Source organism: Camelina sativa, chromosome 14, assembly GCF_000633955.1.
Source record: "Camelina sativa cultivar DH55 chromosome 14, Cs, whole genome shotgun sequence".
NCBI classification, from domain to species: Eukaryota; Viridiplantae; Streptophyta; class Magnoliopsida; order Brassicales; family Brassicaceae; genus Camelina; species Camelina sativa.
This window is the reverse complement of record NC_025698.1, coordinates 30602198-30621479: the sequence shown is the minus strand read 5'-3', so window position 1 is coordinate 30621479 and position 19282 is coordinate 30602198. Positions and strand designations below refer to the sequence as shown.

Sequence of the window (19282 nt, the reverse complement as noted above, 5' to 3'; positions counted from 1 at the left end):
GAATCCAGAGCTAAATCAACAAAAGAGGTAGCTTGTTGTACAAGTAACGCTATTCCATCTAGGAGTTCCTGCAGTGGCTGCCTTTGACCATAAGAAAGCAAGCTGTCTTCGCTAAATGAACTATGGGGCAAGGATGAGCCTGCTTCAATATTTGGCGAACTAGCAGGTTTTGCTGTTTTTGGGACTGAAACAGTCCGCCATACGCCAACTGGTGCACTCATGTGGCTATCTGACATTCCTCCGTCAAAATCTCCAGCTATTCTAGTAGGTATATCTTTCTTATATATCTCATTCTTTGCAGATATGTTGTCTGTCAGAGTACTAGGCTCATTTGGCAGCTGGTTCAGAAAAAAGTTTCCACTAAGCCTAGTCAGACTAACAGGTGAACTAAGCTTTGAAGAAGTGGCTATGTGCCGCATCCTACACATGAAAGCTTGGAACATAACGCTTCCCACGTCTGTTGCCAACAAGGTCTTTGAAGATAATAAAGTACTAACAACAGCAGATATACCATCAGTCTTTTTCCCCTGCACAATCTTAACAGCATTAGCAGCACTATGTTTTGAATGTTTTGATTGAGAGACACCCTCCTTTGTACTATTGTTGTCACTGATAACAGTAGGTAGTTGGTCCTTTCTACCCTCCACTTGAGTGTAATGCTTCTTCAAACTAAACAAAGTTCTGCCATCGTTGTTACCAATGCATGCTTTTGATCCGTACAAAATCTTATCAGCTGCTACATCAGAATCAGTGGCAGGTGGTGTGGCTCCATAAACATAATTACTCGTTCTTGAATTTGAACTCTCCACTTTATGAGATTTGGGAAGATATGGGCTTTTGAAAAACGTGGAGGAAATCTCGCTCATAGGTGCTTCTACAGCTCCATACTCAGGGGCAAAGGTCATCATAGCTTCTGCTTTCATCAAATGATCGAACTCACCAGTAGAAGAGATTGACATTTGATTTGACGGAACTGAGGTGATACTGCTGTTGGGAACATCTTGACTTTTAATAAGGCACTCATCTATGATAGGAGGAACAGGATTAAAGCTCTCAAAAGAGGAAAACCCAACAGGCAATACGATTTGGTCTGACATATCAACTGGACTGGAACCTACATCAGCAGATTCTGGAGGAATCATGAGCGCATGCGACTCTGCAGTTCCCGGTGGCTACAAAAACATAAGAAATAAGGTGGTTAATTAGATAGATAAGGTTTAAACACCAAAGGCAATATGAGCGAAGACAAAAAGAGCTGTGACAGGAATGGGGAAAGGGAAGCAAACAACACTTCCTCCCAAACATCTCTGGGATACAGTCTAGATATCGGAGCTTATGCAAGGTCTGCATTTCGTTCACCAGCATATGGAAGGAAAATAATAGTTTCTTGATTATTATGATAGATAACAACAGAAAACCGGAATACCTCCCCGAAAGGCAATGCATCATTCTCAAAGAAGTCACCAAAGTCTCCAAACTCTGAAAGAAGTGCCCTGATATCCATGCCACCTTCTCTGTCATCATCATCATCGACATCATCCCAATCCCAACCAATTTGATCACTTTCGATGCCTGGAACAGCAGCTTATTAGTTTTAGTGTAATCAACTCCTGACTTATCTGCTTCTTGAATGGGTGCATTAGTGACAGTACCTACTTGACCGGAAGACTCTGCCATCCCTGTTCGCGGCCGCTTTGAACCCTGCAAAGAATATATGAGCGATCATCAAAGAATATATAAGGAAAACAATATATGATGTTGCTTTATTGTAACAAGCACGTTCATGCTACAACAGACAATTCAATTTCCATCAGTACAATGCAATCTCCACCCTTTCCATAGATATAAGTCATACCATTTTTGAGCGATCATCATTATAAGTTAGACCAGATTGCCTACACGTCAAAGAATCTGCATCAGCGTCAAGATCACCAGTTCTTGAAGTCATCCTCCAGCCACTTCCGCTAGAAGCGCTACTTGTTGAACTAATGCTGCTATTACGGCTACTACCACTGCTATTGTAACCACTTTTCTCATAAAACCCATCACTCTTATTTCCAGACGCTCCAAGGAAGTCAAAATCACCAGCCCTGCATGAAGTAAAGTTCAAATGTTTAGGGATCATGAACAGACTTTTATAATGGAAAATAAAATCGTTAAGCATAATATTGGAACAAAACTCCAAAATGCCACAGATTCACTCCTATGGAGCTTCAAATCATGAGGATTACAAACCATAGACCTCTGGTTAACGAGTTTCCTTCGATGTTCAAAATGTTCAAAATGTAGACGAGATAAAAGAAAAAGACTCACCAGTGCATATATAACGACGAGCCTGCCAGTGACGGGCCTATCCAATTTTGAAGCCAAAATCTGCAAGTATGATTTCACCTTGCATCAGCTCCAAGCTGAGGAAATATCAGAAGTATTATGTCTACTTAACATGGGTCTAAAACAATTCCTAAAAAACCGTTTCACTATGACCCTACAGAGTCTATTTTCTGAATTCATTTATGGAATTCAACAAAAACCCAATCTGGATCTTACCGTTAAGTAGTCAACAAATTCTAAATAACCTCCTCACCTAGTCGGTTTACCTTTTCAAAGAAAACTTAGCAAATGACGACTGTAAGATCGGCACAAGCACTGCCTCAGCTGGATATATGAACTTTTTTTCACACACTGATAAAGGATCTGGTTGTCCTTTCCGGTGATCTTTACTCCCAACAGAAGGTTCAGGACACTGATTATGGGGCAAGTTAACTGCAAAGGTCGAATTCATTTGACTTGTGTTGTCATCTCTATTTTGGCAGCAACCAAGTGTAACTTCCACGTATGAATGATTGCCATTTATCAGACGGGACCCACGACCAACATGAGAAGGGAGACCAATATATCCACTCGAAGTCCTTAGGTTTCCAGAACTGTGTGAGAAAAATATCTTATATCATCAGAAAAAGAGTTATGCACTTCACAAAAATGTCGACTTGGACACTGAAAGGCAAAGGTATGAGTTGCACCTGAAGTAGACTTGCTTGACAAGGTCGTTAGGACAGAATCCAGTGAGGCTGCCCCGCATTCCATGAGGAGAAACAATCACTGGTGGGAATAACATAAGCATGTGAGAAGTGTTTCTATCAAATAAAAAGTTCTTATCTTTCTTGAAGCATGTGTAAGAAGGCACAAATCATTTCGAATCTAAACTCAAAAATTTTGGCTTCGAAGAATTATATGTAATACAATTCTTAAAATATTACAGGTACGCTCTTGTGCCATGCAAAAAAAAATGAGATTTTAAATCTTTGCTAAGAGAAGTCAGGTAGCACAAGACTGCACTAGCTTCTTTTTGAAGTGGATGCACTGAAACTTGAGTTCAAAAGTCCCATGCTCTCATTTATACACTAGTAGAACAGTACAAAGCAGGAAAAGGCCAACTAACATCTAGAACTAGTTCCCAACTTCATTTGATTTATCCTAGGTAGTAGGATAATTTAGCATTCCAAGTGATGATAGAAAAATGACTAACCTGGAAGCTTATGACTTGAGTTTTTCAAGGAACTCTTTAACAGTCTTTCAGCATCGCCACTTGAAAGTGTCCGGACATTCCTTCAAGCATAAAAATCATAGTTAGTTTCACAATAACTATGAGAAGCACTAAGCCATAACTTGGAACGTATATAACAAAAAGCTTTACGGACTTGGCAGATATAATGACATGGACAAAAACTGCCTCTTCGGTGGCAGCAAAGATAAATTCAACAGTAGGCTGTCCCCTCCTGCATATATATTCAAGGAGCATTAGCCAGGAGATGAGCCACAGATCTAATTATAGACTTCTTTCGATTTTAAGAATTACACTCAGGAAACAAATGTAAAAGGTCAATAAACAAACTCAGCGATTATAATGTATGGTCTCGCTTAGATGGAAAGAGGTTGCAGATACCTCAAATATTCTTCGCTTTGAGGGCTGAATTTTGAAAACACATCTCCAAATCTCATGTAGGAAAGTCCGGTTAATGCTCTGTCGCAATATCAAACATATTAATATGATATTTCAATCCATTAAGTCTTTAATCTATTACGCCAGGGGATCATTGAAAAAAAAAAAAACCTTTCAATGCAATTACGCAAAGATTGTGAGAAGGCAACTGATATCTCTTCAGAGTCCCCAGGTGCTACCCAAATTCCTGACGCAACAACTATCAACAGGAGAAAAAGAAAAGTAAGGACATGTATACCAAAAGACCACAGGCATGTGCACTAAACTGTCATAATCATGAATAGAGAGACGATCTGTTCGAATATATTGAGGAGAAAAACGATGTAATAAATCATAAGGAAAAATAAACCTCTAAGCTTTGAGACAGCAGCCTGAGCTTTATCAGTTATTGATGAATGACGCCCAGGTAGAAAAAGCCAAAGTTTAATCTTTTCATCTGAGCAGAGGCGAGGAATGATGGTCAGATACAACTATAAAGTCACAAAACATTGAAGTACCAGATTGTGATTTGAATAGCTTTTTTACCAGGGTTGTATAAACCTTGAGATGGATCCCAAGGTCCAACAAAAGAATTGGTCCAAGTGGTAAGAAACCCTTCCTTCTGCAACCGAAGATGAGAAGAAAGCACAAGATACGTTGCAACATCGTTTTGCTCCGCTCTCGAACTGAAAAAAATCTCCAGAATAATAATTAGTACACTTATCACATTAAAGTAACAACTAAAAACTACCCAGTGAGAAAAAGAAAAGAAAAAAAGCTAAAAGCTTTAACCTTCTATCAGAGCCAGGATTCAGCTCAGTTTCACTAGGAAGAAACTGAAACCAGGAAACATTATGTAGACCACCCTGTAGAAAAAATTCACTCAAAGTATTACGAATAAGTCAATTCTCGAAACCACACAATAGAAAAGAAAGAAAAAAAAAAAAAGAAGACTTACAATTCTGAAAACATTAGTCCACATCACTTGGAGCAAACAAGTTCAATCCTTTTTCTCTGCAAAATTAAACCACCAAAAACATGGTCTTGAAGCGTTCGTCAATTTGTAGGTTCCGATCTTCTCTTCTGTTGTTGATGTGCAGAGGGTTTTTTTTTTAATTTATCTCTGCTTGATCAAAAATCTTCGATTACATGTCAAAATCATCTCAACAAGAAATCTCTCGTCCATTGTTTCATAAATCCAGATCCAAAACGCGCCCTTTAGGGTTTTTTTTTTTTTTTTGTTCTTCCTATTTCTTATTTTTTGTTCTTGGCCCATTATTGTTTTAGTCAGGCCCAATTCGTTATTTTCTCTGTGTGCAATATTGTCCTGTTTCCTAGGTTTTTTTTGTACAATGCCACAAATAGCTAGACCTCAAGTGATTTTAAAGGAGATACGTATGTCATATGTATATAGTCCGAAACATTATTACAAATTTGCATGAAAGTGAAATTATATAAACATGCACATAAGCATAAACACCAAACACAAACATAACAAAGTACTGTTGAATCATAAACGTGAATATGGTTAGAGAATTCAACTGAATTGACAGGTTGATTTGATTTAATCAAGTCTTTACTTTATAACTCGGTCATGTAGATTGTAGATCAACTACTTCTCAACAGATTTTTATTTACTAATTGATTTCATTCTAATTTAACTTAAGATCAAGGGGGGCTTTATATTCGACTCCGTAGTGATGATAGTAGTTCTTGCTTCATCTGATCTCTCAAGACTCTTCTCAGCAACTTGTTAGAAGCTGTTCTTGGAAACTCGGCCACAATCTTCACGAAACTCACCTGTATTGTTTTTTGCAAATCCATTTTTAAGCCGAGAAAAAGGTCTTTTTTTGTATCTTTGAATTTGCGAAAACACAATCAAAGATATTAATTACCTTGAAGAGAGGATTAAGATCTTTCTGAATGGCTCTTGAAAATTTCATCTTTAGCTCTTCTTCACTCTGTTTCTTGAACCCTTCTTTCAAGACGGCAAATATGACCAGCAACTCTGGACCACCGTTTGGCGGAGTTAAGCTGACTGCAGCCGTCTCAGAGATGCACTCATCAGCTTGATCACACACTCGTTCGATCTCAATAGAACTTGTCTGCGGATACAAGAGATGAAAACTTGAGAAAAGTTCCAACACAAACGAATCTATGTATATACAAACAATGTAGTACCTTAATGCCTCCAAGGTTCATGGTATCATCAGCTCTGCCTTGAACATTGTAATATCCTCCTACCGTTCGCTTGACGATGTCACCGTGTCTTCTAAGCCGCTGCAGAACGGAACAGAACACAGCAATAAGTTAAGTGATGTCAGGTTGCAATTTGGTTTAACTGTATATATAGAAGCCTTAAAACTACTCACTGTTTCTTTATACATTGGCATTCCCTTGAAATAAACCTCGTTGTGGTCTGCGTTCAGAAGTCTATCCGAGGCCCCGAGGTGCTGCGGGAACAAACCAACTTCTCCAGTACACGGTTGATCATCCGGCTGCAAAAACAGCCTTAATCAACCTCTGTACAGCCTTAGAGAAATATTGTAACAGACCGCCAAATGTCTAAAAGTTTCAGTTTCTTACATATGGGACCCCATTTTCGTCGAAGATGATAATTCTAGTTGTCATGGATGGTGTACTAAACGCTCCAAAAGCTTGCGGCTGAAGCGGGCTTCCTATGAGATATGAAGAAGCCAGTTCCGTGCCTCCACAGCATTCAATCACAGGTTTGTAATAAGATTTAGAAGAGAGCCAGAGAACATCATCAACATTGGAAGCCTCTCCTGTGGTGGCGAAATATCTAACAAAGCACAATAGCTCCTGAGTCAAGTCTTCTCAGAACACCACAAAACATACAAAACATAATTAACCGAGGTTTGCTGCTCGTTACTTTATCTTTGTCCAATTAAGCCCTTCCATACAGTTGATCCTCTTCCAAGTTTTGACCAAGCTCGGAACAGTGCCAAGAACTGTAACTCCAGAATCCTAAAGGACATATCAAGCACAAAATAAGTGAGGACTTATGAATGTTTTGAAGATTAAAAAGGAAACAACATTGGAGGTGTCTTGCCTGAACAAACTTTCCAAAACCGCGGCCAAGGGGAGACCCGTTGTAGAGAGCGAGAGTTGCACCGGTTAAAAAGCAGGAGAATATAAGAGTTGGTCCCATAACCCATCCAAGATTTGTAGGCCAACAATATATATTACCAACTTTGACATCAGCATGAGCCCATCCATCACAAGCACTACGAATTGGCGAGAGCTGTGTCCACGGTATAGCTTTCGGTTCACCTGATTAAGAAAAAATAACGGATCAATAGATGTATCTAAACATATCTACAAGTCTACAATTTGACCATCTTTCCCTTACCTGTTGTTCCAGATGAGAAGAGAATGTTAATCACAGAGTCTACAGGTAGATAAATCGGACGATAGTAGTTATCTCCACTGCAAGCCAAATTGGAGCCATGTCTCATCTACACTCTCCAATTGATTGCAAATGTAGATATGTAAACAATTTACCTGAGATGGGTTTTGGCATCGGAAAGAAAATCCATCCATGGTATGTCCTGTTCCCTTAACTGAACGCACAATTCAGTCCCTGAAGAGGGCAGGACAATGATCTTAGATGGTGCAGCTTCAACCACCCGGCTACATGATAAACAACAAAAAATAAAGATACAATTATGTTGTTTGTTGATCGAGTTGCAAAATCAGCCACAGAAATATCAAATTTGTCACCTGTATAAAGGAAATCTTCGACCTCCTCTGAGTATATAATCCTGAAAACGAAATTAGATTTATCTGACATGGTACATGATAAATACAAGCTGAGAAAATGTGAGTCAGGCTTTGTCACAAACCTGAGTGAATATGCCTTTTGCCTTGGAAATTTTCAACCTTGTTGCAATTTCTTTAGCTGCAAAGCTGTCTGCGATGGAGACAACAGTGCAACCAGCTAATATGATTGCGAGATATATAATCACTGCTTCGACTTTCATTGGCATATCGATTGCAATTGTGTCACCCTTTGCAAAACTTCCACTTACAGCATTTGCCACCAACCTTTTCAAGTATATGTACCATTGGAAGCTTAATAATGAGATCACAAAACAGAATGATTGATAAAGACTTTTCATGTTACATACATTACTTGCTCGCGGAGTTCTATAATTGTCATACGATTGACTGGGGAATCATCAAAGCCTTCATCACGCCATACAACAGCCACACTACTATCATCCTTTTTGGGATGGCTTGAAGGCATCAGACAACATTCAGCGATATTTAGAACTGCATCAGGAAGCCATGTCCCTTCAGGTTTTGATTTGTCAAGGATACACCTCGGAGGAGTGTGATACACAAGTGAAAGCTCATCGAGAACAAGTGACCAATAAACCTGGATTAGATATAAAATTAGACCAAAACCAGAGCGAGCTGCCACAAAGCTTCCTTTTGTTAACATCAATGCTTACTTGAGGGTGTTCAACTGAGAATCTCCGCAAAAGTTCAAAACTTTCAAGAGGGTTTTTATATGAAGCACCTAGAAGCCTTGACCCGTGGGTTTCCATCAGCTTCCCCAAATTTGTGGATTTTGACTGAGATCTAAAACACATAAAGAAGATATAGACAAGACACTCAGCTTTAAAGAAATTTCAGAACTTCGAAATGAGAAAGAAAGAAGAAGAGAGACGTACGGAGAAGGAAACCAATAGAGAGGAGGGCCATGAACAGAGGAGTCCCAGTTCGAGTAGACAGAGTAATAGAGAAGCTGATGCAGAGAATGAGGATGACATGGCTTGAGCACACTCTCATCCACCAAAGCCTTCCATTGATCTCTTGGATCAGTCTCTGTAGCCTTTGAAATCACATCACTCACCAATTTCTCAAATTCCTTGGCGTCTTCCAAAGTCAATCCAGCTTTGACATAATCATCGCAACTCAATTCTCCTATGCTCTTCCACATCTCTCTATCTCTCTCACTCTATACAAGTTATCGCCTTTTATTTGGTGCATAAAAAAGTTTAAAGCTTGCCAATGGTGGTAGTAGACTGGTAGGTTAGATTATGTGGACAAGAATGCAAATGGCAAAAACCGTACTCTACCGTTCAATGAGGATACTCAAATTGTTTTGTTTTAGAACAGAAAAAGGTTTGTTCTTTATGAAGAAAACTTAAAACTACTCCTCGGTTAAAATCGGACCATAGTCTTTGGCTCTAGTGAGTTCTTGAGTCATAAAAGAAACCAAATCTACCCATCTTGGCCGTTTCCACTAAACACACCAATTTCCTGTGAATAATTCCATTTCACCAAGGGGTTCTTTTGGTCACCAGAGAAAGTAGGTATGCACGATTTGAATATATTATCAGGTGACACATTTTTATGCAATCCCATCCAAAAACACAGTTTTTATGCAATCCCATCCAAAAACACAGTTTTTTTTTTAATATAATCAATGGATCTCTTAAAAAGATTTATTTGGTTGACTGCAGGAATCTTGCAACTTCCACAAAAATCCAAGGTTGTATCTTAAAAGAACATAAGAGTAACAGTACCATGTTCCCACATGCTCCATAACATAAGAAAGCCAAATTCCACCCTACATAAAATTCTCATATTTTCAGTATCATCTTAAATTTTTCTTAGAATACGGGTACACGACACAACCATAATCTAGAGAAGACTAGCAAAAGAGTGAAGAATCAATCACTGGCTTGGTGAACGATCTCCTTCATCATGCGGGCTCTGGCTCCTGCTTCTGGCTGGTTCAGGAGTGTTGCTTCTGCTTTTCCTCGGGGTCCTGCTTCTTCTAGGGCTACGGCTTATGCTTCTTCTCGGGCTCAAGCTCCTATTTCTCTTGCGGCTCAGACTCCTGCTTCTTTTTGGGCTACGGCTTATGCTTCTTCTAGGACTACGACTTATGCTTCTTCTAGGGCTGGGGCTTATGCTGTGGCTCTTACCTCTGGCTGGACTTACGCTGCGACCCCTTGAGCCATTATAGGCTGGTGAGCGCGAGTATGACCTCCTCCCATCATAACGCTCTTCCCTGGGCGAGACAGACCTGTGAAAATAGAGAGTTAGTGAGCATTTTAAAGTCAACCGGGTGGAGGAATTTGTAATCGAGCTCAGACAGAAACATGTAGAAACCTTGGGTGGTGTCTTCTAGGGGGAGGAGAATAGTAGCCACCGCTCTGTGACCGAGATCTACCACGTCGAGGGGGAGGAGAACGAGAGCGAGAGTAGTAGCGAGGGGGACTACGCCTTCTATCCCGAAATCTGCTGCTCATACGAATAAAAGAAATGTTAAAAACTTATCGGATATTTGATGATAAACAGTATAGTTCAAAAAGAGAAAGCTCCACGCACCTTCCTCCACCACGCTCCCTTGCCCTCATTTCAGTCGGTTTCTTCCTGTTCTCTTCTGCAAACACGACAGTCAACTCACGGCCAAGAAGAACATAACCATCCATGTTATGTTTTGCGTCTGCAGCATCAGCAGGATCCACAAATTGAACGAAACCAAAACCCCGTGGATCCCTGCATTTAAACATATAGAACGAAAAAATCTCAGAAAAGAAACCAAACATACAATATGACGAGAAAGATGCACCACTTTACAACACAATCCTGTTGAAGGACAACTCACACAACATGATCCCCTGCAACAAAAGATATCAGTATACATGAAAAAATAAGCAAGCACTTGCCTGCTAGCCTTGCAAGTTTCAGTATAAAGATGACTTCTTGAAGACTTGATTCATCTTCAAATAGAATACAAACCCAACTTCACTTCCAACTCTTCACTACCATATAGAACATCTTCATAAGAACTCTAATTACTTCTTTGATGTCTTCAATTCTTTAAATTCACTGCTAAACCTCAACAACTTCAATTAACTCACCTCATAGTGTGTTCACAACATATAAACATTGTATCCTTCTCCTAAAGGAAATAGAAAAAAAGACTACTCCCTCCTCTACGACACCAGAAAATGGTGGTTTAAGACCACAAATGATGATCTCATGTCACAGAATATTATTATGAAAATGTATGAAGCCTAAATTAAGATTCTCAGAAGGCCCTAATATCCGTTAGGAGACGCACAGAGATGAAAGAATGGAAAAGGAAAGGGAGATAGATGTAGCAAAAAACGATTCAAGAAAAGGTGGAAAGAAGACGAAAAGAAAGAGATATTCTATAATCAGAACAGAAGTAAAAATCAAGTGTTTAAACACTAGATGTCCTATCTACCAAAATGCTCACCCAGTATAATAGTCCCTCGGCAAGTAAATGTCCTTGAGATGACCGAACTGCTCAAATGCCCTCCTGAGATCTTCTTGCCTGAAGAAAAGGATACGATGTAAGCAGAGAATTACATTAATCTAAAAGACCGGAAATGAAGATACACTAATATTGGTGGTGTCAAAGTCAACAACAAAGTACTCTGGTTTACATGAAAACTAAAAATGTAAAAAGATACACTCAGAGAGAACCCGCCCTATATCTTCTTTTCAGATTTCCATCACAAAACAAGAGTTCATCAAACCAAACATCATCATCAAGATAGCTCTGAGGATACATTACATCAACTATTTGAACCCCTTAACAGTAAATTTATGAGAACATCATGCCTAAATATGCTTAAAGGGTGTCATGTCTTGAAGCTTTCAAGAAGTGTCCAAACAAAAACAAAAAAAAAATCATCCTAAGACTGAAGGAAACAGTATAGAAGTCAAAATATGTACCTGACATCATGGCGTAGATTGCGAACCAGAAGACTGGTGGGGAGGTCCCTGCTACGACCTCCATATCGGCCTCTAGGGCTTGGGCTTCGACCCCTCCTCCCATAACCCCTTGGTGGTGACGGAGTGTAGCTCCTTCCCCTCATTGAATCGAAGCTTCTACAACCTCAGCCAACACAAACTAGATTAGAACATGCACCAGAAAAAGGTAGAGTATTCGAGAACACAAAACACAAGATCTGCAAGAACAACGTCTAATAGAGAACTTCAAAGAAGCATTCAATCTAGTCTAGTTTTGAAATCACCAACTCCAATCCCTAAAATACTTACAAGTTACAACATACAACTCGCTTCTCTAGAAAGATCATATTTTTTTCCCAATTGAAAACTAAATCATAACAAAAGAAGATAAATTTAGTTTACCGGTAAACAAAGTTCGGTGGTGACGATTGACGGAGAAGCGATGCTGCAAGAGGGAGAGAGAGATAGAGAGAATTGGAGAAAAGATTTTGATCAATGAGCGACTTCTTAGGGTTTCTTTATACTATTTACTTTTACATGTAAACCCCTAAATTTCTTTCAAAAATTTTTTTTTTGCCTTAAGACTCGCTACATTTATTGATGGTCCATTGCAATTTATAATTCATTATCTTCCATTTTTAAAGGTTCAAAGGCCTAATTTTTGGTTGTTTTTATATTCTTTAAGATCAAAAATACTATAATATTATCTAAGAGAAATTGAAATCAATATACTTAAATTAGCCAATTGATGATGATAAGTTTCTCCAAGTACTGGGTTTTTTGGTTACCTTTATAACTATTTGGGTCAAAAACATAAATTTTGAAACCAATAGGGGAGAGAAGATAAAAATAACAAATTAACTTATAGGATTCTTCTGGAACGTTTTGTCTTTCTCTCTCTTCTAAACTTGTAAAAAAACATTACATAAACAAAGCAATCGTGTCTCTCTCTCTCTCTCTCTTTCTCTCTCTCTGCATAATCCAATTCGCGAAGATAGAAAGAAGATTTCGAGTTGAGCCGTTGATTGATACCTTTTAATGGAAGAACAGTTCATACTTAGGGTTCCACCGTCTGTTTCAGAGCGAATTGATCGGCTTTTGAGCGAGGAGGCTTCTACTTCCGACGAGATCCCTTTGGATTTGTGTTTCTCAGGTGCCAACTTTTTTCTAGGGTTTTGTCTCTTTTTTGGCACATTATGTTGTGTTTCATCGTCCAAAGTTTCTTCCTTTTTCTCAAAATTTATGTCCTTTTTATCGGATACTAGTCTCAGGAGTGTGTCGCGGATTGAGATTTTTATACTCAGTACTTAAAGTTTGCTTCTTGCGTCTAGTTATGAGTTCTTGAATGTTCTTTACCTGAAAGACATTCTTGAATCTAATTAGGGGATCAAAGTCTGTGTAGGAATCTACCTTTAGCAACTTAATGTTGTGTGTAATGTGTTGTTAGAGAAGTCGAAAGACATATTTCTTGCGTCATTCTTGAATCTGATTAGGAGTTGTATGTTTTGTCAGAGAAGCTGAAAGACATTCTTGTTGCGTCTTTCTTGAATCTGACTGAGGAGGACTAAAGTTTGTTTGGAGAATCGATTTGCATTGTTTTTGGAGCAAACAAACTTGATATTATAAGGTTTTGTGTGAATTGAATTTGCAGAGGATGGGAGAAGCGGGACGTTTATGATTGGAAACGAAGAGTTCCCGGCGTCTCTACTTGATCTTCCTGCTGTTGTTGAGTCTTTTAAAACTTATGATGATTGTGCATTAGTCAAAACTGCTGATATTGGTCAGGTAAAATCAATTTTTATTCGATCCTTCTTTTGCTTACATGTGTTACGCATTATAAATTTTGACTAAAAATTAATATGAAAACTCTGATTTGTTACACAGATGATCATGGTCAGGGAGCCAGGGGATCCTGCACCTAATACAGTTGAATACAGACATGGTTTAACTCCTCCAATGAAAGATGCTCGAAAGAGAAGATTTCGTCGAGAGCCTGACCTTAATGTAATGTGCATTTACTATTTTATCAATCCATCAACTAGGCTTCACTAATACTTGTATATAGCTGTTCTGTTAACTTAGCCATTGCCAAAATGTTTGCAGCCGGAGCTTGTACAGCGGGTTGAGAGAGACTTGTTGAATATCTTGAGTGGCGGAACGATAGAAAATGTAAGATTACTTTCATTTTAATACATATGATGTGACAATATCTGGTCCTCGGGATAAAAATCGATTTAGTAACTTCATTCGTCACTCTGAACCCTTTTTGTTTAGGTAAATGAACAAGAAGAAGCAGCTGCGAACGAGAATGCTCCTAATGAAAATAATAAAGTATCTTCTTCACCTACACCTGTTGAAAAGCCTGAAGCTCCTCAGACAGGCACTAGTAGTAACCCAGCAGAAGCTGAGCCGGAGAGAAGTGAATCAGAAGATTCTGATGATTCAATGTGAGTTCATTAATTGTATACATATGAAGAGATTTTTCTTACCAAAACTTAAAGAGTTTGAGCCTGTTCTGTAAAATCACGGATATCCATGTTCCCATGATTTTTGATGATGTCTTCTTCAACCTTTTCCAATGGAATTATGGTTTCTGTTCAGAGTATACAGTGCGAGAAAGATTCTGTTTTTCTTGACTCATTCACCATCTTATAAGCGACATGTAAGTAAGTACATGTTATATGATAAACCAATCTCTCTATTTATGCCATAACTTCAAAAAATCAACCAATTCATCAAATTTCTGTCATGTTTGGACAAGAGAAAAGGTATGACCATATCTTGTTTCTTCGGATCCACCAGAAAAGTCAATGATTCTTTAAGCATCACCCATTATCTGTCAGCGCTAACATATGTTTTAAATTTGCACACGGCAGGACTCTATGTTATGTGGCTATCTATCTTCGTTTTATTAGATAATTGCCAGTAACACTCTTTGTTTTATGCTAAATATGTAGAGATCTATAGATAATTATATACATTCGGCCATTCAAATGATCTATACCAATCTCTTTTTTCCTTATTCTGAATACGTGCAACCATATCTATCATCATTTTGACTTATCCATTATGTCACAGATGGCATTTTTCGAGAGAAAAAAACAGACATACATGTAGATTCGAAAAAACATGCGTAGAGCCTCCTAAGGAGTTGTTGTCATGATGTCCCTCTTCATCTTCTGCAATATTTGTATGTATTTATATTTCATAAATTCTCTTTAGCCTCTGACTCCAACACAACAAGTTTTACGAATTGAGAAACCAAAAGGCAAAAACAAAACGGACTAGTCTAGGTTTTCAGCCTTGGTTATCTCAAAGAAAATTTTATTTTTTTAAAAACTCTCTTTCTATACAAAATCACAATGCATCAAACACTCGCTTCACAATTCTCAACCCGAGACCAAGTCACCGACTTCGTCGTCTACAAAGGTAACGGTGTTAAAGGCTTGTCTGAAACCGGAATCAATATTCTTCCCGACCAATACATTCAGCCATTCGAAGAACGACTGATCAACTTTCACGTAAATGACAGAACAGAAGAATCCATACCGGTCATCGACATGTCGAATTCAGATGAGAAGAGTGTCTCAAAGGCCGTATGTGATGCTGCGGAAGAATGGGGTTTCTTTCAGGTGATCAACCATGGCGTTTCGATGGAAGTTATTGAAAATATGAAAGCAGCTACGCATAGATTCTTTAGTTTACCGGTGGAAGAGAAAAGGAAGTTATCAAGAGAGAAATCTTTGTCAACAAATGTGAGATACGGGACGAGTTTTAGTCCTCATGCTGAGAAAGCTCTCGAGTGGAAAGATTATCTCAGCCTATTATATGTATCTGAAGCTGAAGCATCACAACTTTGGCCTGACGCTTGCAGGTAATTAAAAATATGATACAAACGTTACAATATTTCTTATCAGTAACCATATAGGGCACTTGACATGCAAAAAAAAAAATCTATCATATAAGGCTAAAGGATTGTTAAAAAAATTGTGTTTTTGTTTTTTTCTTTAGGCACGCAACTCTCGAGTACATGAACGAGTCTAAACCGCTAGTGAAGAAGCTCTTACAGTTTCTAGGGGAGAATCTAAACGTGAAAGAGCTAGACAAGACGAAAGAGTCACTCTTCATGGGTTCAACACGTATCAACCTCAACTATTACCCGACTTGTCCTAATCCAGACCTCACGGTAGGAGTTGGACGTCACTCTGACGTCTCCACGCTCACAATCCTCTTACAAGACCAGATAGGTGGTCTCCACGTTCGTTCCCTCACCACGGGCACGGATAGATGGGTTAACGTGCCTCCCATCTCCGGATCTCTAGTCATCAACATCGGAGACGCAATGCAAATCATGAGTAACGGTCGTTACAAAAGTGTTGAGCATCGTGTCTTAGCCAACGGTACTAATAACAGAATCTCTGTTCCTATTTTCGTGAACCCGAAACCAGAGTCATTGATCGGTCCTCTTCTTGAAGTGATCGCTAATGGAGAGAAACCGGTTTATAGAGATGTTCTTTATACCGATTACGTCAAACATTTCTTCAGAAAAGGTCACGACAGGAAGAAAACCATTGATTTCGCCAACATTTAATTTTTGAGTCATCCAAACAAGTTCTTGTATCACTAAAAGATTCTTGTTAATTTGGTGTGATTAAGCTTTAAGATTAAATTTTGGTTTGCTTGAGTGATTCCGGTTTAATAGTAGTATACTATATAGTAGCAGCCAATCATACTGGGCAGTACTTTGAGATTTTAGTTAACCGTAGGTCCGTAACAGATTTTTAACAACAATATCTTTAAAATTCCTCTTAATTTAGTTCAATTAGATATGATTTAAGATCTCGGTTCGGTTAGATTTGATTTTGGTTCGGTTCAAATGGGGAGTATCTCAATGCTGAAGAGTCTCTCTCTGTGCCAGAAGGTTTCGACTACCTCCATATGGAAAAGCTTTTTTAAGGTCCTTTCCTCAGTGCTTGCTTCTATTCTGGTTCGTGATGTGCCGTGTGGCATTTCTCTTTGTCCCGCGAGAGAGTTGCAACAGCAATGGCGACGGAATCAAGTTGTCTCAAGGCCGTTACTTTCGAAAGGTTTACGAAAAACCCATCAAATCAATTTCGTAAAAGACGAAAACTTTCATGTCGAAGTCGTCCTTTTCGATTCGGTGTAATTTGCTCCAAGACATCTGATTATCAAGGTAACGCCGATTCCAATCCCTCCAGCGACTCTGTTGCAAATTTCCGAAATTTCTCTTCTGAAACAGAAGTGTATGTCTCTCAGTTCCGTTGTGATGTGTTTCGATGATCATTCATCGGAGTTCAATCAGTGGCCTCTGTTTTTTAAGAATTCAAGATGTTTCCTTTGGTTCTGTTTTCAGATTTCCAGAGTTATGCAAGACCTTTGCGTCTCTTACCAGTAGAAGAAGTGAAAATTTGTAGAGAGAATCCATCTTTCACTGTGAGCGAAACTCGATCTCTTTATAAGGTTAAGTTGCAGACAAGTAATGTGTTCGGTTCAGGGATTAGTGACATGAATGCTAGAGTTCTTATATGCTTGATAGACGAAAAGGGTGATTCGGTATTACATACAATACCTGCAAATTTATCATCTTTGGATTCAGAGGTGTTGGAAAATGGTGAAAGATTCAAGTTTCAGAGAGGTTCTGTTGATGAATTCACATTTGAAGGACCCAAACTCGGCAAAATCAGAGCTTTTTGGATTGGTCTTGAGTCTGGTTAGTCTCTTTTGACATGGAACTTGGATTGGATTAGTACATTATTATTTTTTTGTGTTTATGGAATTAGCTTTTCATATTTAGGTCAATGGAGAGTTGGAGGAGTGAGCTTGTGGGTGGTTAATCCTCAGGGTAAAGATACCGATGCAGAAACCTTTTGTTGCCGATATGATTTTGAAGTCGATGAACTCTTGCTTGGAGAGAGCAGTGACCTATCTATGGTGGAACTCAGGCCTCTCCGTATCACTGAACTCACTGACTCTGATCAAATCTCTTCATCTACATCTCTGGATGTTGACAGTCCAATTGTTTCTAAGGAGGAAAGCATGGAAGAATATGCAAACTTGAAACTCTCTCTGCTTCTCTATGATGCTATTCTCATCCTTCTTGGAAGTTCGGTCTTTTCATTCTCACTAGGCGAAAATTCCGCCATTGCTTTCTTCTTTGGTGGAACAATGGGATTTCTCTACTTGCTGCTTTTACAGAGATCAGTTGATGAACTGCAAGCACCGGGATCTTCTTCATCCGGAAACTCCAATCAAGCACTAAGCGGAGGACTCAAGATTCCTGTTTTGACCCTTGCAGTGGCCATAGGATTGACGGTTTTAGCCGTGAGAGGTCACATTGGGGGAGATCTTACTACATTTGCAGTCACACCAAAAGAGATATTGGTGGGAACTTTGGGGTTTCTTGTATGCAAAGTAGCCGTTGTTTTGGCTGCGTTTAAGCCCTTGAAGGGTGGTTCTTAAATCTTAAAAGAGCCAATGATCTATGTTTGTAAATGACTGTGTTGTATATAACAGATATATGTAAATAAGAGATACAAGTTATACATCCAAGGATTGTACATCCATTGGTAGTCCATTGATCATATCATTTTACCCATTCAAAATCATGTATCAAAATTTACTTGATTTATTAGAAGGTTATTCGAAGGTTAGTTTGTGTTTCTATCTCAGAATAACTTTATTTCATAAGATCATTAGGTTGGTATAAATTCACCAAAGCTAGTTTGATTTATATACAATTCTATGTATTAGAGTCATTATTGACTTTGACCACAAGTATTTTTGTAACATATTTTGAAGAATGTATAAATATCAATTAGGACATAGCTATGAAAGTGTATGGCGTACCAAATCAATTTGTTTTCTTTAGGGTTTAGTGGGATGTCATTGTCAAAGAATTAATTGGGCAAGCAATGACTATGATTAAAAGTAAAATTAGGGGTGGAAAATTTATCATGGGTAAGGTTTTGATTTCTGAATTTAAGATAGACACTTTTTTATATCATAACTACTAACTACCATTATGTTTATGAAATTATGGTCAAATATTTACCTTTATGCATTTGTATATATGAATATAAAGTTTTGTTGAAAAATCATCTCTTAAGACGCAACTCTTGCCAGTTGCCATCATTGGTCCATTGACATGCATAATTGTGCTTGACACTCATCATTTACCTTTCTATTTCTATAAATATCAACTCTATTGTACGTTTTTTGTTTTTGTTTTTGGGGGTCAGAATAATAGTTAAGTATCTAGAAATAGCAGAATATTGTTTCTACTCTACGTAAGGTTTGGTTGAAAAGGATGAGCTAAATGTGAATAAACGATGCCATTTTTGTTAGGTTAACCATTGTTGTATTGTACTGTGTGACCTTTTTATACCAATGATATATATTGACCGTATGTTTGTTTGCAACTTTGCATGCATATAATATATAATCTCAAATATTTAAAACATCTTAAAACAATCTTTGATTTGCGTCGATCAAATAACATATTAGTCTCTAATTTAC

At 38.4% G+C, this 19282-nt stretch overlaps 6 protein-coding genes across 7 annotated transcripts in view; 3 read left to right on the top strand and 3 right to left on the bottom strand.

Annotated features, from left to right (window-relative positions):
* Positions 1–5176, bottom strand: part of LOC104742973 (mediator of RNA polymerase II transcription subunit 13-like) — a 13080-nt gene extending 7904 nt beyond the window's left edge. The window contains 15 exon segments of the mRNA XM_019236123.1: positions 140–1172; positions 1427–1572; positions 1653–1701; positions 1856–2090; positions 2314–2373; positions 2598–2924; positions 3021–3099; positions 3527–3606; positions 3699–3776; positions 3944–4021; positions 4112–4199; positions 4350–4436; positions 4526–4665; positions 4772–4845; positions 4938–5176. Of these exon segments, the coding sequence (XP_019091668.1) occupies positions 140–1172; positions 1427–1572; positions 1653–1701; positions 1856–2090; positions 2314–2373; positions 2598–2924; positions 3021–3099; positions 3527–3606; positions 3699–3776; positions 3944–4021; positions 4112–4199; positions 4350–4436; positions 4526–4665; positions 4772–4845; positions 4938–4961 (2578 nt within the window). The 5' untranslated portion in view covers positions 4962–5176.
* LOC104742972 (probable acyl-activating enzyme 18, peroxisomal) lies at positions 5472–9211 on the bottom strand. Its single transcript, XM_010464078.2, has 14 exons — positions 8680–9211; positions 8458–8587; positions 8131–8381; positions 7846–8047; positions 7724–7764; positions 7505–7633; positions 7353–7429; positions 7053–7273; positions 6873–6967; positions 6566–6782; positions 6352–6477; positions 6161–6259; positions 5875–6084; positions 5472–5779 (listed from the first exon to the last, which is right to left on the bottom strand). The coding sequence occupies exons 1-14, from the start codon at positions 8946–8948 to the stop codon at positions 5660–5662; spliced, it is 2187 nt and encodes a 728-aa protein (XP_010462380.1). The 5' UTR covers positions 8949–9211; the 3' UTR covers positions 5472–5659.
* LOC104742971 (serine/arginine-rich SC35-like splicing factor SCL33) lies at positions 9487–12244 on the bottom strand. 2 transcript variants are annotated; one of them, XM_010464075.2, is made up of 6 exons: positions 12149–12244; positions 11729–11884; positions 11247–11324; positions 10349–10519; positions 10130–10261; positions 9487–10043 (listed from the first exon to the last, which is right to left on the bottom strand). In XM_010464075.2, the coding sequence occupies exons 2-6, from the start codon at positions 11869–11871 to the stop codon at positions 9689–9691; spliced, it is 879 nt and encodes a 292-aa protein (XP_010462377.1). In that variant the 5' UTR covers positions 11872–11884; positions 12149–12244; the 3' UTR covers positions 9487–9688. The 2 variants fall into 2 exon arrangements, with proteins under 2 accessions (XP_010462377.1, XP_019090758.1); XM_019235213.1 differs by having other exon boundaries at positions 10130–10258.
* Positions 12657–14346, top strand: LOC104742970 (transcription initiation factor TFIID subunit 7). Its single transcript, XM_010464073.2, has 5 exons — positions 12657–12899; positions 13398–13531; positions 13631–13750; positions 13850–13915; positions 14021–14346. The coding sequence occupies exons 1-5, from the start codon at positions 12785–12787 to the stop codon at positions 14195–14197; spliced, it is 612 nt and encodes a 203-aa protein (XP_010462375.1). The 5' UTR covers positions 12657–12784; the 3' UTR covers positions 14198–14346.
* On the top strand, positions 14434–16396 carry LOC104742969 (feruloyl CoA ortho-hydroxylase 2). The gene is made up of 2 exons (XM_010464072.2): positions 14434–15620; positions 15758–16396. The coding sequence occupies exons 1-2, from the start codon at positions 15109–15111 to the stop codon at positions 16335–16337; spliced, it is 1092 nt and encodes a 363-aa protein (XP_010462374.1). The 5' UTR covers positions 14434–15108; the 3' UTR covers positions 16338–16396.
* LOC104742968 lies at positions 16714–18328 on the top strand. Its single transcript, XM_010464071.1, has 3 exons — positions 16714–16940; positions 17121–17477; positions 17562–18328. The coding sequence occupies exons 1-3, from the start codon at positions 16790–16792 to the stop codon at positions 18224–18226; spliced, it is 1173 nt and encodes a 390-aa protein (XP_010462373.1). The 5' UTR covers positions 16714–16789; the 3' UTR covers positions 18227–18328.

Bases quoted from the DNA above. Each gene is read 5' to 3' on its own strand.
- LOC104742972 (XM_010464078.2), bottom strand. From the start codon at position 8,948: ATGTGGAAGAGCATAGGAGAATTGAGTTGCGATGATTATGTCAAAGCT. The intron at 7,430-7,504 runs GTAAATTGTTTA...TTTGGCTTGCAG, and splicing joins GATGCCAAAACCCATCTCAG to TGGAGATAACTACTATCGTC. The intron at 6,260-6,351 runs GTGAGTAGTTTT...TCCGTTCTGCAG, and splicing joins TGCCAATGTATAAAGAAACA to CGGCTTAGAAGACACGGTGA.
- LOC104742969 (XM_010464072.2), top strand. From the start codon at position 15,109: ATGCATCAAACACTCGCTTCACAATTCTCAACCCGAGACCAAGTCACC. The intron at 15,621-15,757 runs GTAATTAAAAAT...TTTTTTCTTTAG, and splicing joins CTTTGGCCTGACGCTTGCAG to GCACGCAACTCTCGAGTACA.
- LOC104742970 (XM_010464073.2), top strand. From the start codon at position 12,785: ATGGAAGAACAGTTCATACTTAGGGTTCCACCGTCTGTTTCAGAGCGA. The intron at 13,532-13,630 runs GTAAAATCAATT...TTTGTTACACAG, and splicing joins AAACTGCTGATATTGGTCAG to ATGATCATGGTCAGGGAGCC. The intron at 13,916-14,020 runs GTAAGATTACTT...CTTTTTGTTTAG, and splicing joins GTGGCGGAACGATAGAAAAT to GTAAATGAACAAGAAGAAGC.
- LOC104742968 (XM_010464071.1), top strand. From the start codon at position 16,790: ATGGCGACGGAATCAAGTTGTCTCAAGGCCGTTACTTTCGAAAGGTTT. The intron at 16,941-17,120 runs GTAACGCCGATT...TTCTGTTTTCAG, and splicing joins CAAGACATCTGATTATCAAG to ATTTCCAGAGTTATGCAAGA. The intron at 17,478-17,561 runs GTTAGTCTCTTT...TTTCATATTTAG, and splicing joins TTGGATTGGTCTTGAGTCTG to GTCAATGGAGAGTTGGAGGA.
- LOC104742971 (XM_010464075.2), bottom strand. From the start codon at position 11,871: ATGAGGGGAAGGAGCTACACTCCGTCACCACCAAGGGGTTATGGGAGG. The intron at 11,325-11,728 runs GTACATATTTTG...CCTTTTCTTCAG, and splicing joins AATCTACGCCATGATGTCAG to GCAAGAAGATCTCAGGAGGG. The intron at 10,262-10,348 runs GTGCGTGGAGCT...TCGTATGAGCAG, and splicing joins AGGGAGCGTGGTGGAGGAAG to CAGATTTCGGGATAGAAGGC.